This window comes from Nerophis ophidion, linkage group LG18 (assembly GCF_033978795.1).
Source record: "Nerophis ophidion isolate RoL-2023_Sa linkage group LG18, RoL_Noph_v1.0, whole genome shotgun sequence".
NCBI classification, from domain to species: domain Eukaryota; kingdom Metazoa; phylum Chordata; class Actinopteri; order Syngnathiformes; family Syngnathidae; genus Nerophis; species Nerophis ophidion.
Genome location: NC_084628.1, coordinates 23147833 through 23172913, shown reverse-complemented (window position 1 = coordinate 23172913; position 25081 = coordinate 23147833). Strand labels below are relative to the sequence as shown.

Below are 25081 nucleotides of genomic sequence, written 5' to 3'. Positions count from 1 at the left end.
AGCCCCTTTCTCAGTGCTGACGACAACAAGAACCCTCAGGTGGCGTCTCTCCAAACACTTCATCAATATGTCAACCTGTGTCAAGTTGCCCCTCCCATCACTGCAAATAACACTGCCATTTTTTGTGCTGTCAACATTGTGCATGTGAAGCCATCTAGCCTTGTCAAAATTACCAAAAATGTGGTTGTGCAGGAATGTTTTTGTCGATTTAATTTTCCATGTAATTAACGTTTTTGTTTTTATGTTATCAACTTGTTATTATTCATAACTAGCCCCCTCCCACTTTGTCAAAATCTCCTTAAATGTGTCTCATTTGTTCATGCAGCAATTCAATCAATCAATCAATGTTTACTTATATAGCCCTAAATCACTAGTGTCTCAAAGGGCTGCACAAACCACAACACAAACCACTACGACATCCTCGGTAGGCCCACATAAGGGCAAGGAAAACTCACACCCAGTGGGACGTCGGTGACAATGATGACTATGAGAACCTTGGAGAGGAGGAAAGCAATGGATGTCGAGCGGGTCTAACATGATACTGTGAAAGTTCAATCCATAATGGATCCAACACAGTCGCAAGAGTCCAGTCCAAAGCGGATCCAACACAGCAGCGAGAGTCCCATTCACAGCGGAGGCAGCAGGAAAACATCCCAAGCGGAGGCGGATCAGCAGCGCAGAGATGTCCCCAGCCGATACACAGGCGAGCAGTACATGGCCACCGGATCGGACCGGACCCCCTCCACAAGGGAGAGTGGGACATAGGAGAAAAAGAAAAGAAACGGCAGATCAACTGGTCTAAAAAGGGAGTCTATTTAAAGGCTAGAGTATACAAATGAGTTTTAAGGTGAGACTTAAATGCTTCTACTGAGGTGGCATCTCGAACTTTTACCGGGAGGGCATTCCAGAGTACTGGAGCCCGAAATGAAAATGCTCTATAGCCCACAGACTTTTTTTGGGCTTTGGGAATCACTAATAAGCCGGAGTCCTTTGAACGCAGACTTCTTGCCGGGACACATGGTACAATACAATCGGCAAGATAGGATGGAGCTAGACCGTGTAGTATTTTATACGTAAGTAGTAAAACCTTAAAGTCACATCTTAAGTGCACAGGAAGCCAGTGCAGGTGAGCCAGTACAGGCGTAATGTGATCAAACTTTCTTGTTCTTGTCAAAAGTCTAGCAGCCGCATTTTGTACCAACTGTAATCTTTTAATGCTAGACATGGGGAGACCCGAAAATAATACGTTACAGTAATCGAGACGAGATGTAACAAACGCATGGATAATGATCTCAGCGTCTTTAGTGGACAGAATGGAGGAAATTTTAGCGATATTACAGAGATGAAAGAAGGCCGTTTTAGTAACGCTTATAATGTGTGACTCAAAGGAGAGAGTTGGGTCAAAGATAACACCCAGATTCTTTACCGAGTCGCCTTGTTTAATTGTTTGGTTGTCAAACGTTAGAGTTGTATTATTAAATAAAGGTCGGTGTCTAGCAGGACCGATAATCAGCATTTCCGTTTTTTTGGCGTTGAGTTGCAAAAAGTTAGCGGACATCCATTGTTTAATTTCATTAAGACACGCCTCCAGCTGACTACAATCCGGCGTGTTGGTCAGCTTTAGGGGCATGTAGAGTTGGGTGTCATCAGCATAGCAGTGAAAGCTAACACCGTATTTGGGTATTATGTCACCTAGCGGCAGCATGTAGATGCTGAAGAGTGCAGGGCCAAGGACCGAACCCTGGGGAACTCCACACGTTACCTTAACGTAGTCCGAGGTTACATTGTTATGGGAGACGCACTGCATCCTATCAGTAAGATAAGAGTTAAACCAAGACAGGGCTAAGTCTGACATACCAATTCGTGTTTTGATACGCTCTAATAAAATATTATGATCGACGGTATCGAAAGCAGCGCTAAGATCGAGGAGCAACAACATATATGACGAATCAGAATCCATCGTTAGCAATAGATCATTAGTCATTTTTGCGAGGGTTGTCTCCGTGGAGTGATTTGCCCTGAAACCGGATTGAAAGGTTTCACATAGATTGTTAGACGCTAAGTGTTCATTTAACTGCTCCGCAACAATTTTTGAGGATTTTTTAAATAAAGGGAAGGTGAGACACCGGTCGGTAGTTTACCATGAGGTCAGGATCGAGGTTAGGTCTTTTAAGAAGAGGATGAATAACCACTTTTTTGAATGCTAGGGGAACAGTGCCCGAGGAAAGTGATACGTTTATAATATTTAGCACTGATGTACCTAATAATACAAAGAGCTCCTTGATCAGTTTCCCATGAAGTGGGTCAAGTAAACATGTTGTTTGTTTTATTCCATTTACACGTTGTAACAATTCCTCTAATGTTATTTCCTCAAAACGAGAGAAACTATTTTGGAGGGCAGTATCCGCCGTATATAAATCGTGTCAGTGTTAATAGAACCCAGTTGTAGCTGGGACGCATTGTCTTTAATCTCCTTTCTAATGACTTCAATTTTCTTACTAAATAATTGCATAAAGTCATCAGCTCAGTGGGTGGAGCTACTGGAAGGAGTCCCTTGTTGGGTTAGCGATGCTACCGTACTAAACAAAAATTTAGGATCGTTTTTATCATGGTGGATGAGATTTGAGTAACATTTAGCTTTAGCTAAGGTAAGCATGCGTTTATAAGTTATCAAACCATCACTCCATGCTTGATGGTGCACCTCAAGTTTAGTCGTGCGCCATTTGCGTTCCAGCTTTCTACATAATCATTTCTGAGCTCTAGTTTCTTCTGTAAACCACGGGGTACGCTTTTTTGGAGCCTTTTTTAACTTTAGCGGTGCTATGTCATCAAAGGTTTCACGCAGGGCGTCGTTAAAGTTGTTAGTGAGGTTATCAATAGAGCCCACATATTTTGGGAATGGTGCCATTACCGAGGGCAGTAGGTCAGCAAGAGTTGTCGTTGTGGCCGTATTAATGTTGCGGCTGCTATAGCAGTTATTATTATTATTAGCTTGCCGAACATGCGTCTGAACCTCGAATTTTATAAGGTAATGATGGGACAATACTTTAGTATACGGGAGTATCGTAACTTTGGAAACGGTGATACCCCTGACAAGCACTAGGTCTATCGTATTATCGTTGCGATGCGTGGGTTCATTTATTATTTGTGTGAGACCACAGCTATCAATTATAGTCTGGAGCGCTACGCACGGTGGGTCCGATGGGGTATTCATATGGATATTAAAGTCCCCCATTATGATTATATTATCGGCGTGTGTCACTAGATCAGCAACGAACTCTGAGAATTCATTGATAAAGTCCGAATAGGGCCCTGGGGGGCGGTAGATAACAGCCAGGTGTAGAGGCAGCGGTGTGACAGACCTCATAGTAAGCACCTCAAACGATTTATATTTATTATTTATGTTAGGACTAAGGTTAAAGTTTTCGTTGCATATTAGTGCGACCCCCCACCCCTTTTAGGAGGATGGGCAATATGCGCATGTGTAAAGTTAGGAGGACATGCCTCATTTAGCGCAAAAAAGTCGTTTGGTTTAAGCCAGGTTTTGCTGAGACCGATGACGTTAAGATTGTTGTCTCTGATGATATCATTAACTAACAACGTTTTGGGAGACAATGATCTTATGTTTAAAAAAACTATATTATAGGTAGTGGGCTGTTTTAGGGAATTTTTGATCAAATTATCCGTAGTAGCAATATTAATGTTGTTGTGTTTATTATGCCCAGTGCATTTAGTATAATAATTACGACCATATCTAGGAATTGATACGACGGGAATTTTCCGATTGTTTGTTTGTTGCTTTGATAAACTGCACGCATCATAGTTTGCCACCTCAGTAGAACACATGTCCAACTCTGAAACAATCAAAGCAGAAAAAACGTGTTCTAATTTAAGTGACTCCTTACCCAGACCAGTAGTCTCGCATCTTCAATTTAAATCTGGCTTCAGGATGGAGGGAAGTGGTGTTGTGTGGGGATTAGCCTTCTGCTTTGTTGTTAGCCCCGCTCGGCATCCGCGTTTCCGATCACACCGCTGGCGTCTGCTCCGTAGACGGCCCCCGCTGCTACTATACTCCCCTGCTTCACAGGCCGCTGGATGTAGCCGGCAAAGTATTCCCGTGCTAGTTAGCAGGTCTAGCAAGCACGCGTCTATTTTTTTTGTCTATTATATTTTTTTAATGTAGTTAAAGTTTTTGCTTTTATGTTATTAACATGTTATTATTCATAACATGCATTCGTTTCTGCTGCAAACTTTTTAGGTCTGTACAATTTTTTTTTTTTTCTCTTTTAGTAAAATTTTATTATTCATAATCAGCCCCCCCAACCTTGGCAAAATCCCCTCAAACTCTTCCCATTCATTTGAGCTGACACATTTTTTTTATCTATTATATTTTTAAGAGGTCAAGTTTTTATTGTTTCGATGTTATTAACATGTTATTCATAACTGGCCCCTACCTTGTCAAAATCTCCCCAAACTTGTCCTGTTCATTTGTGCTGCAAAATGTTTTTTTGTTTAACTATTATAGTTTTGAGATCCATCCATCCATCCATTTCTACCACTTGTCCCTTTCGGGGTTGCTGGAGCCTATCTCAGCTGCATTCGAGCGGAAGGCGGTCTACACCCTGTACAAGACGCCACCTCATCGCAGGGCCAACACAGATAGACAGACAATATTCACACACTAGGGCCAATTTAGTGTTGCCAATCAACCTATCCCCAGGTGCATGTCTTTGGAAGTGGGAGGAAGCCGGAGTACCCGGAGGGAACCCACGCAGTCACGGAGAGAACATGCAAACTACACACAGAAAGATCCCGAGCCCGGGATTGAACTCAGGACTACTCAGGACCTTTGTTTTGTGAAGCACATGCACCAACCCCGCTTCCACCGTGCTGCCCTAGTTTTGAGATAAAATGTCTAAATTGTTAGATAAAAATTGTAATTATAAAAGATAAAAAGTCGAAAATATGAGATGAAAAGAATGTGGTGCTGTCGATTAAGTATTTGTATACTTGGCGCCATCATGGAAGTATGCCAGAGTCTCTGACATAAGCATAAGGTTTAAGTTTTACGCTAGCTTTCAAGCTAGTTTTGTAATTTTAAACCCAAAAGATTTTGTTTTTTGACACTCGGGTCTGTCGAGCAAGTATACGGCTGTCCAAAGTCGGGACCCGGGGTAGACCGCTCACCTGTGCATCGGTTGGGGACATTTCCGCGCTGCTGACCTGTCTCCGCTCCTGGCCCCACTATGGACTGGACTCTCACTACTATGTTAGATCCACTATGGACTGGACTCTCACTACTATGTTAGATCCACTATGGACTGGACTCTCACAATATTATGCTAGATCCACTCGACGACCATCGCACCGGTCGCCCTCGGGGGGGGGGTCCCACACCTGCTGTCCTCTCCAAGGTTTCTCATTATCCCATTGGGTTGAGTTTTTCCTTGCCCTTATGTGGGATCTGAACCGAGGATGTCGTTGTGGCTTGTGCAGCCCTTTGAGACACTTGTGATTTAGGTCTATATAAATAAACATTGATTGATTGATGCCACCATCTTGGTAGTATGCAAACGTCTCTGATATTAGCATGATAACGTTAGCATACCAATGTTTTACGCTAGCTTTCTAGCTAGTTTGGTAAGTTTGAACCTAAAAGAGTATGTTTTTTGACACTTGGTGCTGTCAAGCAAGTATTTGGAAACTTGCCACAATCTTAATAGTATGCAAACGTCCATGATATTAGCATGATAAGGTTATCATGCTAATGTTTTACGCTAGCTTTTTAACCAGTTTTGTACGTATAAACCTAAAGAAATTATGATTTTAGCTTTCGAGCTAATTTTGTCAGTTTAAACCTAAAAAATTATAGTTTGTGACACTCGGTGCTGTCAAGCAAGTATTTGGATACTTGCCACCATCTTGGTAGTATGCAAACGTCTCTGATGTTAGCATGATAACGTAAGCCTATTAATGTTTTATGCAAGCTTTCTAGCTAGATTTGTAAGTTTAAACGTAAAAAATGATGGTTTTTGATACTCGGTGCTGTCAAGCAAGTACAGGTGTATTTGGATACTTGCCACCATCTTGGTAGTATGCAAACGTCTCTGATATTAGCATGAAAACGTTAGCATACTAATGTTTTATGCTAGCTTTCTAGCTAGTTTTGTAAGCTTAAACCTAAAAAATGATGGTGTGTGACACTCGGCGCTGTCAAGCAAGTATTTAGATGCTTGACACCATTTTGGTAGTATCCCAACGTCTCGGATATTAGCATGATAATGTTAACATGCTAACATTTTACGCTAGCTTTTGAGCTAGTTTTGTAAGTTTAAACCTAAAAAATTATGATTTGTGACACTCTGTGCTGTCAAGCAAATATTTGGAGACTTGCCACCATCTTAGTAGTATGCAAATGTCTCTGATATTAGCACAATAATGCTAGCAGATACATGTTTTATGCTAGCTCTCCAGCTAGTTTTGTAAGTTTAATCGTAAAAAAAATTATGGTTTTTGACACTTGGTGGTGTCAAGCAAGTATTTGGATACTTGCCACCATCTTGGTAGTATGCAAACGTCTCTGATATTAGTATGATAATGTTAGCATTCTAATGTTTTATACAAGATTTTTGGATTACTCTGTATGTTAAAACGTAAAAGTCATGGATTCGGATATTCGGCGTCATTTCTGCGTGAATTTTCTAGTTTAACTTAATATTTATTGAGTTCTAACAGACAAAGTCTCCCTGAGCGTTTTTAAAGCGGAACACTGACGCTCCTAAGAAGCAACGTGTGGCTTTTTCTCTCTGCCGTGACGACACAAAACCGCTTGATCCTCTCAGCTGCTCTCCTCTGGGCAGCAGCATCTAAGAAGGGAAAATAGATCCACGTCGGGAAAAGCTGAAATATGTCTCATCGGGACACTTAAGGGTCCTCATGATGGTTTTCTCAGCAGATGGAGGAGGACAAAAGTATTGGGACACATCCAAAAAGTGGAAAGTGAGGGAAATATGGAGTGTTTGCAGCTTTAGGTCAGCTTTCACTTCCACACTGTGAACATTAGGGAGGTCAGAGGTCACATGTGAACCGATACAGTACCACCTGTGAATCGATTTCAGTACTGAACCGTACCAAATTTCTGTACTTTTAGACTTCCAGGGCAACTTAAAATCATCAGCCCGGAGGTTGGGTCTTGGGCGCAGTTGGGTGCAAACCAACAAATTTAGCTGATATGCACCAATTTTATCAAGAGGAGTGGTCAAAAATTCAACCAGAAGCTTGCCAGAAGCTTGTGGATGGCTGCAAAAGCGCCTTATTGCAGTGAAACTTGCCAAGGGACATGCAACCAAATATTTAACATTGCTGTATGTATACTTTTGACCCAGCATATTTGGTCCCATTTTCAGTAGACCCATAATAAATTCATAAAAGAATCAAACTTCATGAATGTTTTTTTTATGACCAACAAGTATGTGCTCCAATCACTCTATCACAAAAAAATAAGAGTTGTAGAAAGTATTGAAAACTCAAGACAGCCATGACATTATGTTCTTTACAAATGTATGTAAACTTTTGATCATGACTGTACCTATAAAAGTAGTAAATTCAGCACACACCCCTGCTTGCTACGGACCTGTTCAAGCTCTTCCAAGCATCATGATCCACATTTTTTTACCCCCTAAATCAGCATTTTAATGACCCAAAAGAACTTTCTGGGGATGTTGAAAGTTTCACAATCATGAGGTAAAAGACTCAAGTGTGTGACAAAGCTACCGTGCTAGCTTGGAATTCCCCTCTAAACGGCGGAGAGGATTCCACACTGTGGTGATTATGGTCATGGTGGCTCCCTCGCCGCACGGTCACGTGACGCACACATCCCACTTTACTGCGCTGTGCCTTGTCATCAGCCGCCTGACAACATGTTATCACATCATCACGCATGTTCACGCCACGCTCGCCTCCGTCTCCGACGACAAGCTCCGACACTTCCTCGGGAACACTTGCAGGGCCTTGCGCTGGGGGGAGGCGGCACCAAAGCAGATGTTTGTGTGCCCTTTGAGCCCCCCACAGCTTTGTTCCAACGCGTTCCAGAACACAGTCAAGAAAACGCCCCCTTCTTTGAGTCACATGGTAGGCGATGACAGCGACTAAAAAAATGATTAAACTACAGTCAACCTCGCTGGCTAACTTCTGATCTGAAAGTTTTTTTTCTCCCAAATTGTCTTTTCAGGGTCAAAGCATGGCCAGCATGACACTGTTGTAGTGTTGTCCCTATACCAATATTTTGGTACCGGTACCAAAATATATTTCTGCACTTTTCGGTAATTTTCTAAATAAAAGGGGACTACAAAAAATTTCATTATTGGCTTTATTTTAACAAAAAATCTTAAGGTACATTAAACATGTTTCTTATTGCAAGTTTGTCCTTGAATAAAATAGTGAACAACTTGTCTTTTAGTAGTAAGTAAACAAACCAAGGCTCCTAATTTAGCTGCTGACATATGCAGTAACATATTGTTTCATTTCTCATTCTATTTGTCAACATTATTAAGGCAAGTGGTAGAAAATGAATTATTAATCCACATGTTCATTTACTGTTAATATCTGCTTACTTTCTCTTTTAACATGTTCTATCTACACTTCTGTTAAAATGTAACAATCACTTATTCTTTTGTTGTTTGATACTTTACATTAGTTCTGGATGATACCACAAATTTGGGTATCAATCCGATACCAAGTAGTTACAGGATCATACATTGGTCTTATTCAAAGTCCTCATGGGTCCAGGGAAAGATATTTCCTGAGTTTATAAACATAATATACATTTAAAAAAAACAAAAGAAGATTTTGCGATGCTAAAAAATATCGATGTACTCATAGTAGTATCGACCAGATACGCTCCTGTATTTGGTATCATTAAAGTGGATGTTAAGTATAGATCCACCAATGGCGTTTGTTTATATTGTAGCATCCCGGAAGAGTTGGTGCTGCAGGGAATTCTGGGAATTTGTTCTGTAGTGTTTATGTTGTGTTCCGGTGCAAATATTCTCCCAAAATGTGTTTGTCGTTGTTGTTTAGTGTGCTTTCACTATATGGCACATGTTTATGACAGTGTTGGCGTTGTTCATACTGCCACACTTAGTGTGACAGTTTACTGTTGAGTAAGTATGCATTTATTCACTTATGTGTAGCGTGTTCAAAGCTAAGTTGGTTGTCTTAACGGTTGATAATTGGTTGTAGAGTAACCTCGTCCCGACCTTAACAATTCCAGATCATTTCATCACGTCAACAGTCATGACTCCGGTGTGTCGTGGTATGTAGTGAAGCATGTATAGCCATCACTCATTCTACAGGGAGGACTGCTGAAGTAAATGTACTTGACTTGTCTCCATGGAGACAAGGATAAAATACCCAGAAGGAGTTACAACACTGCAGATTGCGGCTAGACATCAACCGCGAGCTTGCTAGCTAGCTAACCATGTCTTAAAGCGTGGCGACGCCAATGGGTGGAAGACCGGTAGTCTTTAAAGGTGGTATAGTACCGAATATGATTCATTAGTATCGCGGTACTATACTAATATCGGTATACTATACTAATACTGGTATACCGTACAACCCTACACTGATATCATGCATTCCACTGTATATCAGGCCAGGAGCGTCACACACTCGACCTACGACCCCTAAAGTTTGAGGAGGCACAGCGAGCGCACAAACGTGCACGCATCCTGACAGTGTTTACCTTGTGTCGTCTGGTCCGGAGGAAACTCCCTTCCACAATCTGCGAGCTTGAACTCTTGGCAAACCCGAGAGCTTCAAAGCTTCAGTCGTTTCTCCCTCCAGATTTTCTTGAAACTAACAAAATATATGAACATATTTTTTGGCACCGGACGCCATTGATAACACGTGCGACAACACAGGAATGTTTGCACAGTATATGAATACAGTTGATTCCCTGGACACCTGCACATATTTTTCAGTAAAAAAAAAAAAAGATACACACAGGCGTGCAGTGGCACCTCCGGGTACACACTAAAAAATGTTGGGTTAAAAAATAACCCAACTGTTGAGTTCAGAAAAGGACGTACCCCTTATTTGAGTTATTTTAACTCAGTGTTTTGGGTTAATTTTTTCAACCCAACTTTTGTGTTGAATTATTTAACCAAAAAGTTGAGTTATTATAACTTGATGTTGGGTTATTATTCCCAACCAAACTATTGGGTTAAATTATTTAACCCAAAGTTGAGTTATGCTAACTCAATGTTGGTTGATTCATAACCCAACTATTGGGTTGAATTTATTTAACACAAAAGCTGAGTAATGCTCACTACAATGTGGGGTTATTCCCAACCCAACTATTGGGTAGTGCAATTTAGCGCTCCTTGACCCAATAGTTGGTTAAAAATTATAAATTTTACTGCTGGCTTGTCCTACTCCTTCCCAACTACTGATCAAAATTATTTTAATTTCATTAGAATATACTCAAAAGCAAGATATGAGTGACATTTTTTTTTACAAGAATTGCCGTGTATGGTCATAGTTGTCACGGTGGGGTCGCATCTTACTGCGTATATACACTGTGTATATATGTATATATGTATATATATATATATATGTATATATATATATATATATATATATATGTATATATATATATATTATAATAAATGTATAATTAATAATTAATACAATTGGATATTAAGAGTATGTAAAAGTTAAACTCCTACCTTGTTTACTTTGTGACGGCTTCCTTACAGTTTTGTAATCAATCAGAAATATCAAGCAGCTAAAATGGGCAAAACATAGATCAGTATGGAGAGAGTTTTTTGCATTTTTCCCCATCATGCCTTGAAATTGATTTAAATGGGTGTAATTCAGAATGTTTCATGTTGGTTGGTTGATTTTTATTGTACCCACAAAGTTCAGTGAGCAGGTTGTGTTGTGTGTGACTTGTTTGTTGACGTTTTGTGCTGGTGGATTTTTTTTTTCTTTCTGGGCCATGACGAGGGAAGGTTGTTTGGACACCCCTGCCTTAGTGTAGTCTATGACTACTATTGTTTCTTTTATTCAAATCTGATTTTTAGTTGCAAAAATAAATGAGTTGATTATGACAACTGCTGCCCAGTTGCTATTAATTGTTTTTTTAATTGTCACATTTATGAGTCTCATTTGCTAATATGACATTAAGTTACAATTACAGTTGCAAGTCCAAGACGTTAAATGACAGTATTGTATGGAGTGTTGGCTAGTCAGTTCAATCTTTGCTGAGTTTAGTCTTTTCTTGCACCCTAAAAAGTGTTAATAATGCAAGTATTGTACTATATTACGCACCAGCTGCTTGATTGTGACATGCATCTTATTTGTAGTTTTCATTAACACATTGGAAGGTGTTGAAATCAATCAATCCATCTATCCATCCATTTTCTACCGCTTGTCCCTGTCGGGGTCGCGGGGGGTGCTGGAGCCTATCTCAGCTGCATTCGGGAGGTAGGAATCGCCAAGTAAAATCGCTAATGCTAATCAGTAGCATGTCAATGTCAAAATCAATGTATATTACTGTATATTGGGAGGAAAAGTGGAGACTTATTTTACTTCAAGTAGAGCGTTTTGAGTAAATTACTTTTTTGGCATTGAAAGTTGCAACATGACCTAGAGGTAGTTTGGCTGAGTGCTCTCTCAATGCTGCTGGAGTGATTGCCAAGTGCCAAAGTCTGGAGAGTAGCGTCACGTCATGTGCAACCCAGCCGAGCGTATACTGTAAGGAGTTCTGTGGGGGGGCTGGCATTAAGGGTAGGTTGTGGGAGATAGGTTAAGATGGCAGGGCTTGACACTGACCAGATTCCTTCTTCACACCAACATGCAAAAACCCACAGTGAAGGATTCAAATTCATCCAATCGTCTTTTTCTTCCCCGTCTGACTCCTTAAATGCGACCCCTACCCTTCTTGTTTCTCTTCCTGCTGCCTTATCTCGGGCGTTTTTCTGCTTGCTTCTTTTCTATGGTTACCATCAACACAAGTAAAGTGGACTTTTTGTGTTTCTGTGTGTGTGTGTGCATATGTTTTTCTTCATTCGCGACTAGAGACCATGCAACTTCCTGTCTGTGTGCGTGTGCGCGTGTGTGCGTGCCAGGAAGCGAAAGCCTAATAAAGAGACTGAAGTCAATTGTGTGAATAATTACAAAGAGTGGTTGTGTTGTTTTAACACAGAGGTGTCGAAAAGTTTTCCACAGAGGGCAGCACACTGAAATCTGAATGCATGCAGGGTAGAGCTAGTAATCAATTCGGTTCTTGGGGGTAAAGAGTTGATTCAGAATCGATTTTCGATTCAAAGCGATTCTCGATTCAAAATCAATATTTTTTTTTACTAACATTGGGTGCCAGTTCTATGATTAACTACAAGCCTCCATAAATAGATAAATGGCTGTGAGTGTGAATGTTGTCTGTCTCTGTGTTGGCCCTGCGATGAGGTGGTGACTTGTCCAGGGTGTAGTCCGCCCGCCATCTAAATGCAGCTTAGATAGGCTCCAGCAACCCCGAAAGGGACAAGCGGTAGTAAATGGATGGATGGAAGGGCTCTGGTAAGTTGTGATATTACTTAAAAGAAAATATGATAGGCTAAAGGCTAGCAGCTACGCAACAGCTAAGCACACAATAGCAAGTATCTCTAATTGGACGATATTGCCGTGTAAAACAGCACATTTGTCAATATAAACATGTATCAAATAATTACTGTTGCATATTGGAATGTAAAAGAAGTAAACAAAGGTAAAATGAGGTAGTTCAAATGTAAAAGAAGGAATACAGAAGATAAAATAAGTTAAATAAAAGGTAAAAGATGGTATATTGAATTTTATTACAGTTAAAAGAAGGAATGGGGAAGGTAAATGAAAGTAAAACAATGTAAAAGAAGATAAAACAAAGTAAAATATGGTTGAAAAAGGCAAATAAGAGGTAAATAGTAATTAAATAAAAATAATGAAAATTGAAGGTAAATCAAATAATTGGAAGATAAAATGAAATTAATAAAATGTAAAATAACTTAAATAGAAGGTAAAATAAAGTGAATTAAATTTTATTAGAGGTAAAATAAAGAATATAGAAGATAAAATAAGGTAAACTACATTTTATTACAGGTAAAAGTAGAAGTATAGAAAGTAAAATAAAACTTGTTTTTTTCATAAGGCAATCACAAAGTATGCAATATTTTCCACAAAAGTTTTACAAAGTGGAATTTTAGATGTGAAGTAATTGGAGCTTTGAATATGTCAATAATTCAGAACAAATTTGATTTTACTTAATGATTTATTTTTTGAGCAATAACAGTTTTAAAAAAAAAGTCCCACTAGAAATGATTGGGAATCCAAAAGGGTCCCACTCATAAGTGTAAAAAAGGTTTGTTTTTTTTCCTTTCAACGCTTATCTCTCTAGAAAAACTTCAGATAAATGCATCGATTATAAGTTTTTTATATTTTTTTCCTGTTTGTTTTATGTACTTTTTGTCAAATAAATCTTTGTTTGTATGGCAAAAACTCAAACTATGTAATATTTTACCCAAAAATATTTCAAAGTGCAATATTTGATGTCTAGTACTTGGAGACTTAAATAAGTCAATAATTCGGAACAGCATTGATTTTAAATCATTATTATTTTTTGAACAATGACCGTTTGTTTTGTTTTTTTAAGTCCCAGTTAAATTCTTGAGGATCCAAAAGGGCTACACTTATAAAAGTGTTAAAAAAGGACTTTTTTTTCTTTTTACTTTTAATGCTTAAGTGTCTAGATAAACTTCATAGCTATGTTTTTTCCGCGTTTGTTTTAAGTACTTTTTGTCAAAGAAAACAGTTTTTATATGGCAAAAACACAACCATGCAATATTTCACCCCAAACTAATTAAAAGTAGAACTTATGATGTCTAGTAATTGGAGACTTAAATAGGTCAATTATTCAGAACAATACTGATTTGAATGCATTATTATATTTTGACCAATGACAAGTTAAACATTTTTTTTGTAATTTTTCATGTTAGTTTTATGCACTTTTTATATTGCAAAGTGAAATTCTTTATGTGACATATTTAAAGCCTTAAAGGCCTACTGAAATTAGATTTTCTCATTTAAACGGGGATAGCAGGTCCATTCTATGTGTCATACTTGATAATTTCGCGATATTGCCATATTTTTGCTGAAAGTATTTAGTAGAGAACATCGCCAATAAAGTTTGCAACTTTTGGTCGCTAATAAAAAAGCCTTGCCTGTACCGGAAGTAGCAGACCATGTGCGCGTGACGTAACGGGTTGTGGAGCTCGTCACATCCACACATTGTTTACAATCATGACCACCAGCAGCGAGAGCGATTCGGACCGAGACAGCGACGATTTCCCCATTAATTTGAGGAAGGATGAGAGATTCGTGGATGAGGAAAGTGAGTGTGAAGGACTAGAAGAAAAAAATAAAAATAATAAAACTAGACGGCAGAGCGATTCAGATGTTATCAGACAAATTTACTACAGTGTGACCTCGGACTATGTTAAGGTAACGTGTGGAGTTCCCCAGGGTTCGGTCCTTGGCCCTGTACTCTTCAGCATCTACATGCTGCCGCTGGGTGACGTCATACGCAAATACGGTATTAGCTTTCACTGTTATGCTGATGACACCCAACTCTACATGCCCCTAAAGCTGACCAACACGCCGGACTGTAGTCAGTTGGAAGCGTGTCTTAATGAAATTAAACAATGGATGTCCGCTAACTTTTTGCAAGTTAATGCCAAAAAAAACGGAAATGCTGATCATCGGTCCTGCTAGACACCGACCTCTATTTAATAATACAACTTTAACATTTGACAACCAAATAATAAAACAAGGTGACTCTGTAAAAAATCTGGGTATTATCTTCGACCCAACTCTCTCCTTTGAGTCACACATTAAAAGCGTTACTAAAACGGCCTTCTTTCATCTCCGTAATATCGCAAAAATTCGCTCCATTTTGTCCACTAAAGACGCCGAGATCATTATCCATGCGTTTGTTACGTCTCGTCTCGATTACTGTAACGTATTATTTTCGGGTCTCCCCATGTCTAGCATTAAAAGATTACAGTTGGTACAAAATGCGGCTGCTAGACTTCTGACAAGAACAAGAAAGTTTGATCATATTACGCCTGTACTGGCTCACCTGCACTGGCTTCCTGTGCACTTAAGATGTGACTTTGCGGTTTTACTACTTACGTATAAAATACTACACGGTCTAGCTCCAGCCTATCTTGCCGATTGTATTGTACCGTATGTCCCGGCAAGAAATCTGCGTTCAAAAGTCTCCGGCTTATTAGTGATTCCTAGAGCCCAAAAAAAGTCTGTGGGCTATAGAGCGTTTTCCGTTCGGGCTCCAGTACTCTGGAATGCCCTCCCGGTAACAGTTCGAGATGCTACCTCAGTAGAAGCATTTAAGTCTCACCTTAAAACTCATCTGTATACTCTAGCCTTTAAATAGACCTCCTTTTTAGACCAGTTGATCTGCCGCTTCTTTTCTTTCTCCTATGTCCCCCCCTGCCTTGTGGAGGGGGTCCGGTCCGATGACCATGGATGAAGTACTGGCTGTCCAGAGTCGAGACCCAGGATGGACCGCTCGTCGGGACCCAGGATGGACCGCTCGCCTGTATCGGTTGGGGACTCTCTACGCTGCTGATCCGCTTGAGATGGTTTCCTGTGGACGGGACTCTCGCAGCGGTCTTGGATCCGCTTGAACTGAACTCTCGCGGCTGTGTTGGAGCCACTATGGATTGAACTTTCACAGTATCATGTTAGACCCGCTCGACATCCATTGCTTTCGGTCCTCTAGAGAGGGGGGTTTGCCCACATCTGAGGTCCTCTCCAAGGTTTCTCATAGTCAGCATTGTCACTGGCGTCCCACTGGATGTGAATTCTCCCTGCCCACTGGGTGTGAGTTTTCCTTGCCCTTTTGTGGGTTCTTCCGAGGATGTTGTAGTCGTAATGATTTGTGCAGTCCTTTGAGACATTTGTGATTTGGGGCTATATAAATAAACATTGATTGATTGATTGATAATTCTGGAAAATCCCTTATCTGCTTATTGTTCTACTAGTGTTTTAGTGAGATTATATGATCGTACCTGTACAACCTGAAAGTCGGAGGGGTGTGGCCACGGGTGTGGCGACCGCCAGTGTCTCCGAGGGAAGTCACGTTTCTCGACGAGGCGAAGGCAGCCGGTGGGGCCGGGCTGAGATCTATTTTTTTTTCTCTCCTCCACGATGGAAGCATCCCACGATCGGGGGCGGCCGGTGGGAGGCGGCAAGAGAGTCCGCAGCTGCCTCTTTGACAGGTGCAGGAGGAATGACGCAAGCTCTCCGCTCATGTCCACGGTAAGAGCCAACTTATTACCACCATTTTCTCACGGAAACCTGCCGTTTGACATTCGGTAGGGAACCATGTTCGCTTGACCGCTCTGTTCCATAGTAAAGCTTCACCGTCATCTTTCGGGAATGGAAACAAGGAAACACCGGCTGTGTTTGTGTTGCTAAAGGCGGCCGCTTCCCACCTACAGTTTCCTCCTTGGTCTTGTCCATTACTAATTGAACAAATATCAAAAAAATTCAGCAACACAGATGTGCTGTGAACGGTGCTGGAACGAAATGTCCTGTGCAATGCGTGACGTCACGCGCACGCGTCATCATACCGCGACGTTTTAGCATGATACTTCCGCGCATAATTTAAAATTGCAATTTAGTAAACTAAACAGGCCGTATTGGCATGTGTTGCAATGTTCAGATTTCATCATTGATATATAAACTATCAGACTGCGTGGTCGGTAGTAGTCGGTTTCAGTAGGCCTTTAAATAGGTCAATAATTCATAACAACACAGATTTTGATTCTTTATTATTTTTTGGGCCATGACAGCATGGCAGCTTTGTGTTTCTAGTAATGTTGTCCCGATACAAATACTTTGGTACCGGTGTCAGTACCGAAATTATTTCAATACTTTTTGGTACTTTTCTAAATAAAGGGGACCACAAAAAATGCAATATTGGCTTTATTTTAACAAACAAACTTATTGCAATTTTGTCCTTAAATAAAATAGTGAACATACAAAACAATTTGTCTTTTAGTAGTAAGTAAACAAGGGCTTCTAATTAGTCTGCTGAGAGTAACATATTGTGTCATTTATCATTCTATAATTTTGTAAATCATTAAGGAAAAGTGGTAGAAAATGAATTATAAATTTACTTGTTTATTTACTGTTAATATCTGCTTACTTTCTCTTCTAACATGTTCTATCTACACTTCTGTAAGAATGTAATAATCATTTATTCTTCTGTTGTTTGATACATTACATTATATTTTGGATGATACCACAAAATTAGGTATCAAGTAGTTACAGGATGATACATTGGTCATATTCAAAGTCCTCAGGTGTCCAGTGACATCCGGTACTTTTCAGAGGTGGTATAGTACCGAATATGATTAATTAGTATCGCGGTACTATACTAATACCAGTGTACCGTACAACCCTAGTTTCTAGAGTCAACATTGCAACATTTTCTCGTTACATTTCACCTGTTTGTCTTCATAACACTTTTATGTATTTATTTATTCAACATTTTTTTATAGTATTTTTAAAATGTGCCCGCTAAAAAAATCAGCTGCGGGCCGCATTTTGGAAAGCCCTGTTTTAACATCATCGCTAAGATGGCAGTGGAGTTGAGTGACGCTGACCTGCTTTGCCGGACGATCTGGGACTTCCCCGCCGTGACCCCTCAGGCATGATGTGATGATGTCACAGGGAGAGGAAGAAACCTGCTGGAGAGAGAACACGCTCAGCTTTCTTTTTTTGGAGATGCTGGGAGAAAAGCAGAATGAAAAGCGCCAGGAGGCGCGTCGCGTTTGCTCATGGGGGGGACACAATAATGTGTGCCCAGTAGAGGACGGCGACCTCCCGCGTTGACGCACGCTGACCCAAATTGGTCAATTGTACTGGGCCGAGTGGAGAAAGAAGTGGGTCACAGCAACAAAGAGTGGCCTGGGTTGCCGGTTCAAATCCCAGTAAAACAGTCGTCCCTTGTTTATTGAATATTATCCATCCATCCATTTTCTACCGCTTGTCCCTTTATTTAATATTATATTATTGAATATTATTGATTATTGTTATAGCTGGAGCATAAAAAAAAGTAATGGTAAACGGTAATAACGATAACCGTGATAAAACGGTTTTATATTAAAATAATGGAAAACTGTAATTGATAACTGCACTTTGATTTATTTGCAGACAGATTGGCGCCATCTCACTAATGCTAACAGCAAAACAAGAGACATTAACGTCTTTCCCCATAAAGAAACGACATCCTAATCTTAACTTGTATAAACACACTACTGTATGAATAACTAAGGCAGTCCTTCTCAAATAGTGGGGCGTGTGCCCTGAGAGGGCACGGTGCGATGCCAGGGGGGTCGCGTTTGACCTCGGGGAACATGCTTATTTTGCCGTAACAGAATATGAGGAAGCGTATGTAGAGCTTGGCTTCACTGTAACCACGGTGGAGACGAGGAAAGACATCTAATGTTAATAAGCTTACAAGGTTAAGCAGAGGTATAGTTAGAACAATTTTATAGAAAAATTATACTATTTATAATCCCGGTGGAGAGTTGAGGGGGAGGCGGAAGCATTTCTTCTTCCTAGGAGGGGTGTAACAGAACATTTTTGAGATGCACTGAACTGAGTTATTAAATTGTTTACGTTTAACCAACAAGATGTGTAAGAGTGATCGTTCTGTACTCAGAGGAATACAAGACGAAAGTGTTTTTACGATGCATTCGAGGACCGCTGAACAGAGTACGACACCACAACGGCCGCCAGAAATAAATAAACAACAGATTTTATTTTTATGCACTTTTCATTTGAATATATCTTAAGGTGCTACAGTACAAACCAATATTTAAAACACTAAAAGTCGTTAAAACAGATAAAATACTAAGACTAAAACACTACTAGTGAAGAAGCATAAGAAACAAAAAACATGCAAAATGGTGTCTTTTCTAACAGCCTGTCTGTTTATTTTAGTTATTAAAAAAATAGCTTGGTCAAAAGATTTGAGTGTGTGTATAAGCACTTTATGAGCACACTCATAAATATTGCGATAACTGCGATAATCTTGGTCACGATAACCGTATTGTGACATTTTCATATCGTTACATCCCTTTATTAACACTTCTCTCTGATTGTTTTGGTCTCCTCTAGTGGCCTATAACGCTGTAGTATTGATATGTTTAGTCCATTTATTCAGCTATGTTTATGCTTAAAAAAAAAAATCTTAATTCAGGCCATAAATGTTGTAGAATGTGAATATGAAAATAATTTGCAATATGGTGAAGCCGCAATAATTGAAGCACTAAGTGGCGAGGGAGGACGGTTTACTACAGGACACTTGGGCCATGTTACAAAATGTTTACAGTACATTAATAAAATGAAAATATATATACAATTATATATAGATAATTAAGATACAATTAAAATACTTTAAAGAAATGTACTATGTATGTACTTCCCTTAGGTTGTGTTTCAAAATGTGTCCAATATATAAATAAAATAAAAAATAAATTGTATAAACTAAATTCAAACTAAAATACATGTATAAAAAGCGATTTTTCAAATGAACCGTAATTCCTATTTGTAATGATTCTTTTAAAAATGTGTATTTATCCATCCATCCATCCATCTTCTTCCGCTTATCCGAGGTCGGGTCGCGGGGGCAACAGCCTAAGCAGGGAAACCCAGACTTCCCTTTCCCCAGCCACTTTGTCTAGCTCTTCCCGGGGGATCCCGAGGCGTTCCCAGGCCAGCCGGGAGACATAGTCTTCCCAACGTGTCCTGGGTCTTCCCCTTGTCCTCCTACCGGTTGGACGTGCCCTAAACACCTCCCTAGGGAGGCGTTCGGGTGGCATCATGACCAGATGCCCGAACCACCTCATCTGGCTCCTCTCGATGTGGAGGAGCAGCGGCTTTACTTTGAGTTCCTCCCGGATGGCAGAGCTTCTCACCCTATCTCTAAGGGAGAGCCCCGCCACACGGCGGAGGAAACTCATTTCGGCCGCTTGTACCCGTGATCTTATCCTTTCGGTCATGACCCAAAGCTCATGACTATAGGTGAGGATGGGAACGTAGATCGACCGGTAAATTGAGAGCTTCGCCTTCCGGCTCAGCTCCTTCTTCACCACAACGGATCGGTAAAACGTCCGCATTACTGAAGACGCCGCACCGATCCGCCTGTCGATCTCACGATCCACTCTTCCCTCACTCGTGAACAAGACTCCTAGGTACTTGAACTCCTCCACTTGGGGCAGGGTCTCCTCCCCAACCCGGGGATGGCCCTCCACCCTTTTCCGGGCGAGAACCATGGACTCGGACTTGGAGGTGCTGATTCTCATTCCGGTCGCTTCGCACTCAGCTGCAAACTGATCCAGTGAGAGCTGAAGATCCCGGTTAGATGAAGCCATCAGGACCACATCATCTGCAAAAAGCAGAGACCTAATGCTGCGGTCACCAAACCGGAACCCCTCAACGCCTTGACTGCGCTTAGAAATTCTGTTCATAAAAGTTATGAAAAGAATCGGTGACAAAGGACAGCCTTGGCGGAGTCCAACCCTCACTGGAAATGTGTTCGACTTACTGCCGGCAATGCGGACCAAGCTCTGGCACTGATCGTACAGGGAGCGGACCGCCACAATAAGACAGTCCGATACCCCATACTCTCTGAGCACTCCCCACAGGACTTCCCGAGGGACACGGTCGAATGCCTTCTCCAAGTCCACAAAGCACATGTAGACTGGTTGGGCAAACTCCCATGCACCCTCAAGAACCCTGCCCAGAGTATAGAGCTGGTCCACAGTTCCACGACCAGGACGAAAACCACACTGTTCCTCCTGAATCCGAGGTTCGACTATCCGGCGTAGTCTCCTCTCCAGTACACCTGAATAAACCTTACCGGGAAGGCTGAGGAGTGTGATCCCACGATAGTTGGAACACACCCTCCGGTCCCCCTTCTTAAAGAGAGGAACCACCACCCCGGTCTGCCAATCCAGAGGTACCGCCCCCGATGTCCACGTGATGCTGCAGAGTCTTGTCAACCAAGACAGCCCCACAGCATCCAGAGCCTTAAGGAACTCCGGGCGGATCTCGTCCACCCCCGGGGCCTTGCCACCGAGGAGCTTTTTAACTACCTCAGCGACCTCAGCCCCAGAATTAGGAGTCCACCACAGATTCCCCAGGCACTGCTTCCTCATAGGAAGACGTATTGGTGGGATTGAGGAGGTCTTTGTATTTGTATTTATTTATTTATTTATTTTTTCAAATCCACTCAGACAAATCATATTATTGATGTAGATGATTATATCTGCTGTACAGATTTACTTTAGAAAAGAGAAGTGTTGGATACTTCTCTTGTTGCCTTATTTGCATTAGACTTTATTAAATGAATGGGTAGAATTTTGTTAAACAAAACCAGTTTTCTTTTAAGTCATATAAAACTTATCAAATATGTGTATCTATTTCATTAAAGAATGTAGTTAATAGTAGACCTGGCACCCAATGTTAATAATGAATTATTGACTTTGAATTGAGAATCGTTTCACATCAAGCATCGATTCTGAATCGAATCATTACCCAGAAGAATAGAATACAGTCGTGTGGTGCACAAAGATTTACAGCCCTAATGTGTACCCACTCCACACACACACACCGCCCACTCAGTCGTTGGAATTAGGACCAAGAAAGACACTTAAAACAGGGAGTCCCAATGGTTCACGAGTCTAAACCTGACCCCTTCACACCTGCAAATTTTCGCAGTGTCCTTTGAGGGACGAGCAAAGACCAAAAGTCTTAAAAATTCACTTGGTTCCCAGTTCTTAGATTCTGACGGGAGGCAGACCTGACAGAAAGCCAAAACCTGCTTGAAACTTTGTGGATATTCTTCAGGGACCACTCGAGCAGTAGTTATGTGAAGACCTGATAAAGCCTAAATCCGTGTTGTAGACAACGCCATCTTTCCTGACCAAGTCCACCAAGTATAAACAGTCCAACGCCTCCAAGACTCCTACATATTGTGGTTTACTGAACAAAATCCACTTTGCCATGTGAGTCTGTGGCACAAGGGATAGCGTGTTGGACTTCCAAAATACATTTGAGACAAGGCATTCCAAGGTTGTGGGTTCACCAGAGTTGAGTTTTCAACTAATTTCTTTATCACGACTGAACCTTTTTAAGTTTTACACATTTGAAAAAAGTGTCCAACTATCAACTGACCCCTGACCCCTTCAAACCTGCACATTTATTCAGTGTTCCATGGGGGACAAAAATATTTTCAAAGGCTGCTTCTTGTCATTTGGTGACAGGAAACAGACCTGACAGAAACCCAACACCTTTTACGAACTTGGTGGAGGCTCTTCAGGGACCACTCTAGCAGTACTAATGTGTAGACCAGATACAACCTAAACATAATAATATTGCTATAGGACAACACCATATTCCCTGTCCAAGTACAACAATTTCCATCTTAAAACACATTTGTTTACTCTAGCCTTTAAATAGACCCCTTTCAGACCAGTTGATCTGCCGTCTTCATTTGCAAAAATTGTCCAACAGAGTCAAAATGTTGGATTGAGGCCAAGAAAGACATTTGGAAGAGGGACTTTCAATCCAGAGGGAATGGTCCTTCAAAGGACAACTCTAACAGGAGTTATGTGAAGACCAGCTAAAACCTAAAATCAGTACTCTTTCTAGAGGACAATACCATCTTCGCTGTCCAAGTCCACTATGTATAAACAGTCCAACACCTTTGGAGTCCCAATCCAGAGGGAATGGTCCACCAACTTCCCGTGGACCAACTCAGATTTGGAAGTGCTGACCCTTTCGCACCTGCACATTGTCCCAGTGTCTTCTGGGCAGCAAAAATCTTCTCAAAGACTGCTTCTTGTCATTTGGTGGCAGGAGCCAGACCGGACAGAACTTAAAAACCTGTGAAGAACTTAATGGAGGTTCTTAAAGGGCCAATCTAGCAGTAGTTATGTGAAGACCAGATAAAACCCAAAACTAGTACTCTTGCTATAGGACAACGCCATCTTCCCTGTCCAAGTCCACCAAATATAAACAGTCCAACACCTCCAGGACTCCTTCAAATTGGGGCCTGTTGGACCTTAACCACTTTGCCACATGGCGCAATGGAAAGTGTTTTGGACTTCTAAAATTAAGACACTCAAAAATTGTGGGTTCAAGTCCCGCCGGAGCTTTCAACAAATGTCTTTAACCTGACTAAACATTTTCAGGTTTTGGACATTTGAAAAAGGTGTCCAACAGACTTGTGTTTTTGGATTTAGCCCAAGAAAGACAGTTGGAAAACAGACTCCCAATCCAGAGGGAATGGTCCACCAACTTCCCGCAGACCACCTCAGATTTGGAAGTGCTGACCCCTGACCCATTCGCACCTGCACATTGTCCCAGTGTCCTCTGGGAAGCAAATACCTTTTCAAAGACTGCTTCTTTTCATTTGGTGACAAGAGGCAGACCTGAGAGAACCCCAAAACCTGTAAAGAACTTAGCGGAGGTTCTTCAGGGACCACTTCAGTAGACCCCTGACACTTTGGCACCTGCACATTTTCCCAGTGTCCTCTGGGTTGCAAAAATCTTCTCGAAGACTGCTTTTTGTCATTTGGTGACAAGAGGATAAGAGGCAGACCTGCCTGAACCCCAAAACCTGTTAAGAATTTAGCGGAGGTTCTTCAGGGACCGCTTTAGCAGCAGTTATGTGAAGAACAGATAAAAAACCTAAAACTATTACTCTTGCTAGAGGACAACACCATCTTGCCTGTTCAAGTCCACCAAGTACAAACACCTCTAAGACCTCTACAACTAGTGGGTTTCTGGACCAAACCCACTATGCTACATGCCTCTGTGGCGCAATCAACAGCATGTTGGACTTCTACAAGACATGGGAAGTAAGACATTCAAAGGATGTGAATTCAGGTCCCACCAGAGTTGAGTTTTTAACCAATGTCTTTATCCTGACTTAACCTATTCAAGTTTTAGACATTTGAAAAAAAGTGTCCAACAGACTCAAGTTGTTCGATTGAGGCCAAGAAAGACATTTGAAACAGGGACTCCCAATCCAGAAAGAATGGTCCACCAACTTCCTGCAAACAAGCTCAGATTTGGAGGTGCAGACCCGTGAACCCTTTGCACTTGCACATTATCCCAGTGTCCTCTGGGGGACAAAAATCTTCTCAAAGACTGCTTCTTGTCAATTGGTGACAAGAAACAGACCTGAGAGAATCCTAAAACCTGTTAGGATTTTACTATGAATTGATTTACGTAGAACCCGACTTAAACAAGTTGAAAAACTTATTCGGGTGCTACCATTTAGTGGTCAATTGTACGGAATATGTACTGTACTGTACAATGTACTAATACAAGTTTCAATCAATCAATCAATCAGGGACTTCATAGAGGTTATTCAGGGACAACTCTAGTAGTAGTTACTATGTGAAGACCAGGTAAAAACCTATAACTAGCACTCTTACTAGAGGACAACACCATATTCCCTGTTTAAGTCCACTAAGTTTAAACAGTACCACACCTCCAAAACTCCTACAGATTGTGGTCTACAAGACCAAAATCAAGACAGACATGCATTGTTCTTCTATGAGCAGATGTTGAACCGCAGACCCAAGCAAAACCTTTTATTACCGTCCTCCATGCACACAACTTTAAACAATTCAACAAGTACTGAACCTGGTCCAGTCCCAATTCATACAGCTCTAATCTACTTCAGGATGCAGATCAAGTTCTTCCAGGGTGACGACATTCATGTCCAAGCCGTCTGGACCACTTTGGCAGAGCTGCTCTGTCCGAGGTGGTCTTCTCTCAGAAGTCCACACATAAAAGACCTTCATTTGGAACCTTGTGTTTATTTTGACAGTCATGTGCTGCTAATACCGACAAAAATCAGATAAACATAGATGTGGTCACATGACTTGTAAGGGCAGACCATGTCCTCGTGGAGATGTTTGATCCAAATATAAGTGTGGTG

General features: G+C 41.0%; 1 protein-coding gene across 5 annotated transcripts in view; it reads right to left on the bottom strand.

The window, feature by feature from the left end:
• plekhg2 (pleckstrin homology domain containing, family G (with RhoGef domain) member 2) overlaps positions 1-25081 on the bottom strand; it is a 115452-nt gene that overhangs the window by 70528 nt on the left and 19843 nt on the right. For 3 of the 5 annotated variants that reach the window (XM_061877723.1, XM_061877722.1, XM_061877725.1), the window contains one exon: positions 17724-17804. In XM_061877723.1, the coding sequence (XP_061733707.1) occupies positions 17724-17772 (49 nt within the window). In that variant the 5' untranslated portion in view covers positions 17773-17804. Of the gene's footprint in view, positions 292-17723; positions 17808-25081 lie in introns of those variants that run through there. The other 2 variants (XM_061877724.1, XM_061877726.1) reach the window with 2 other exon arrangements.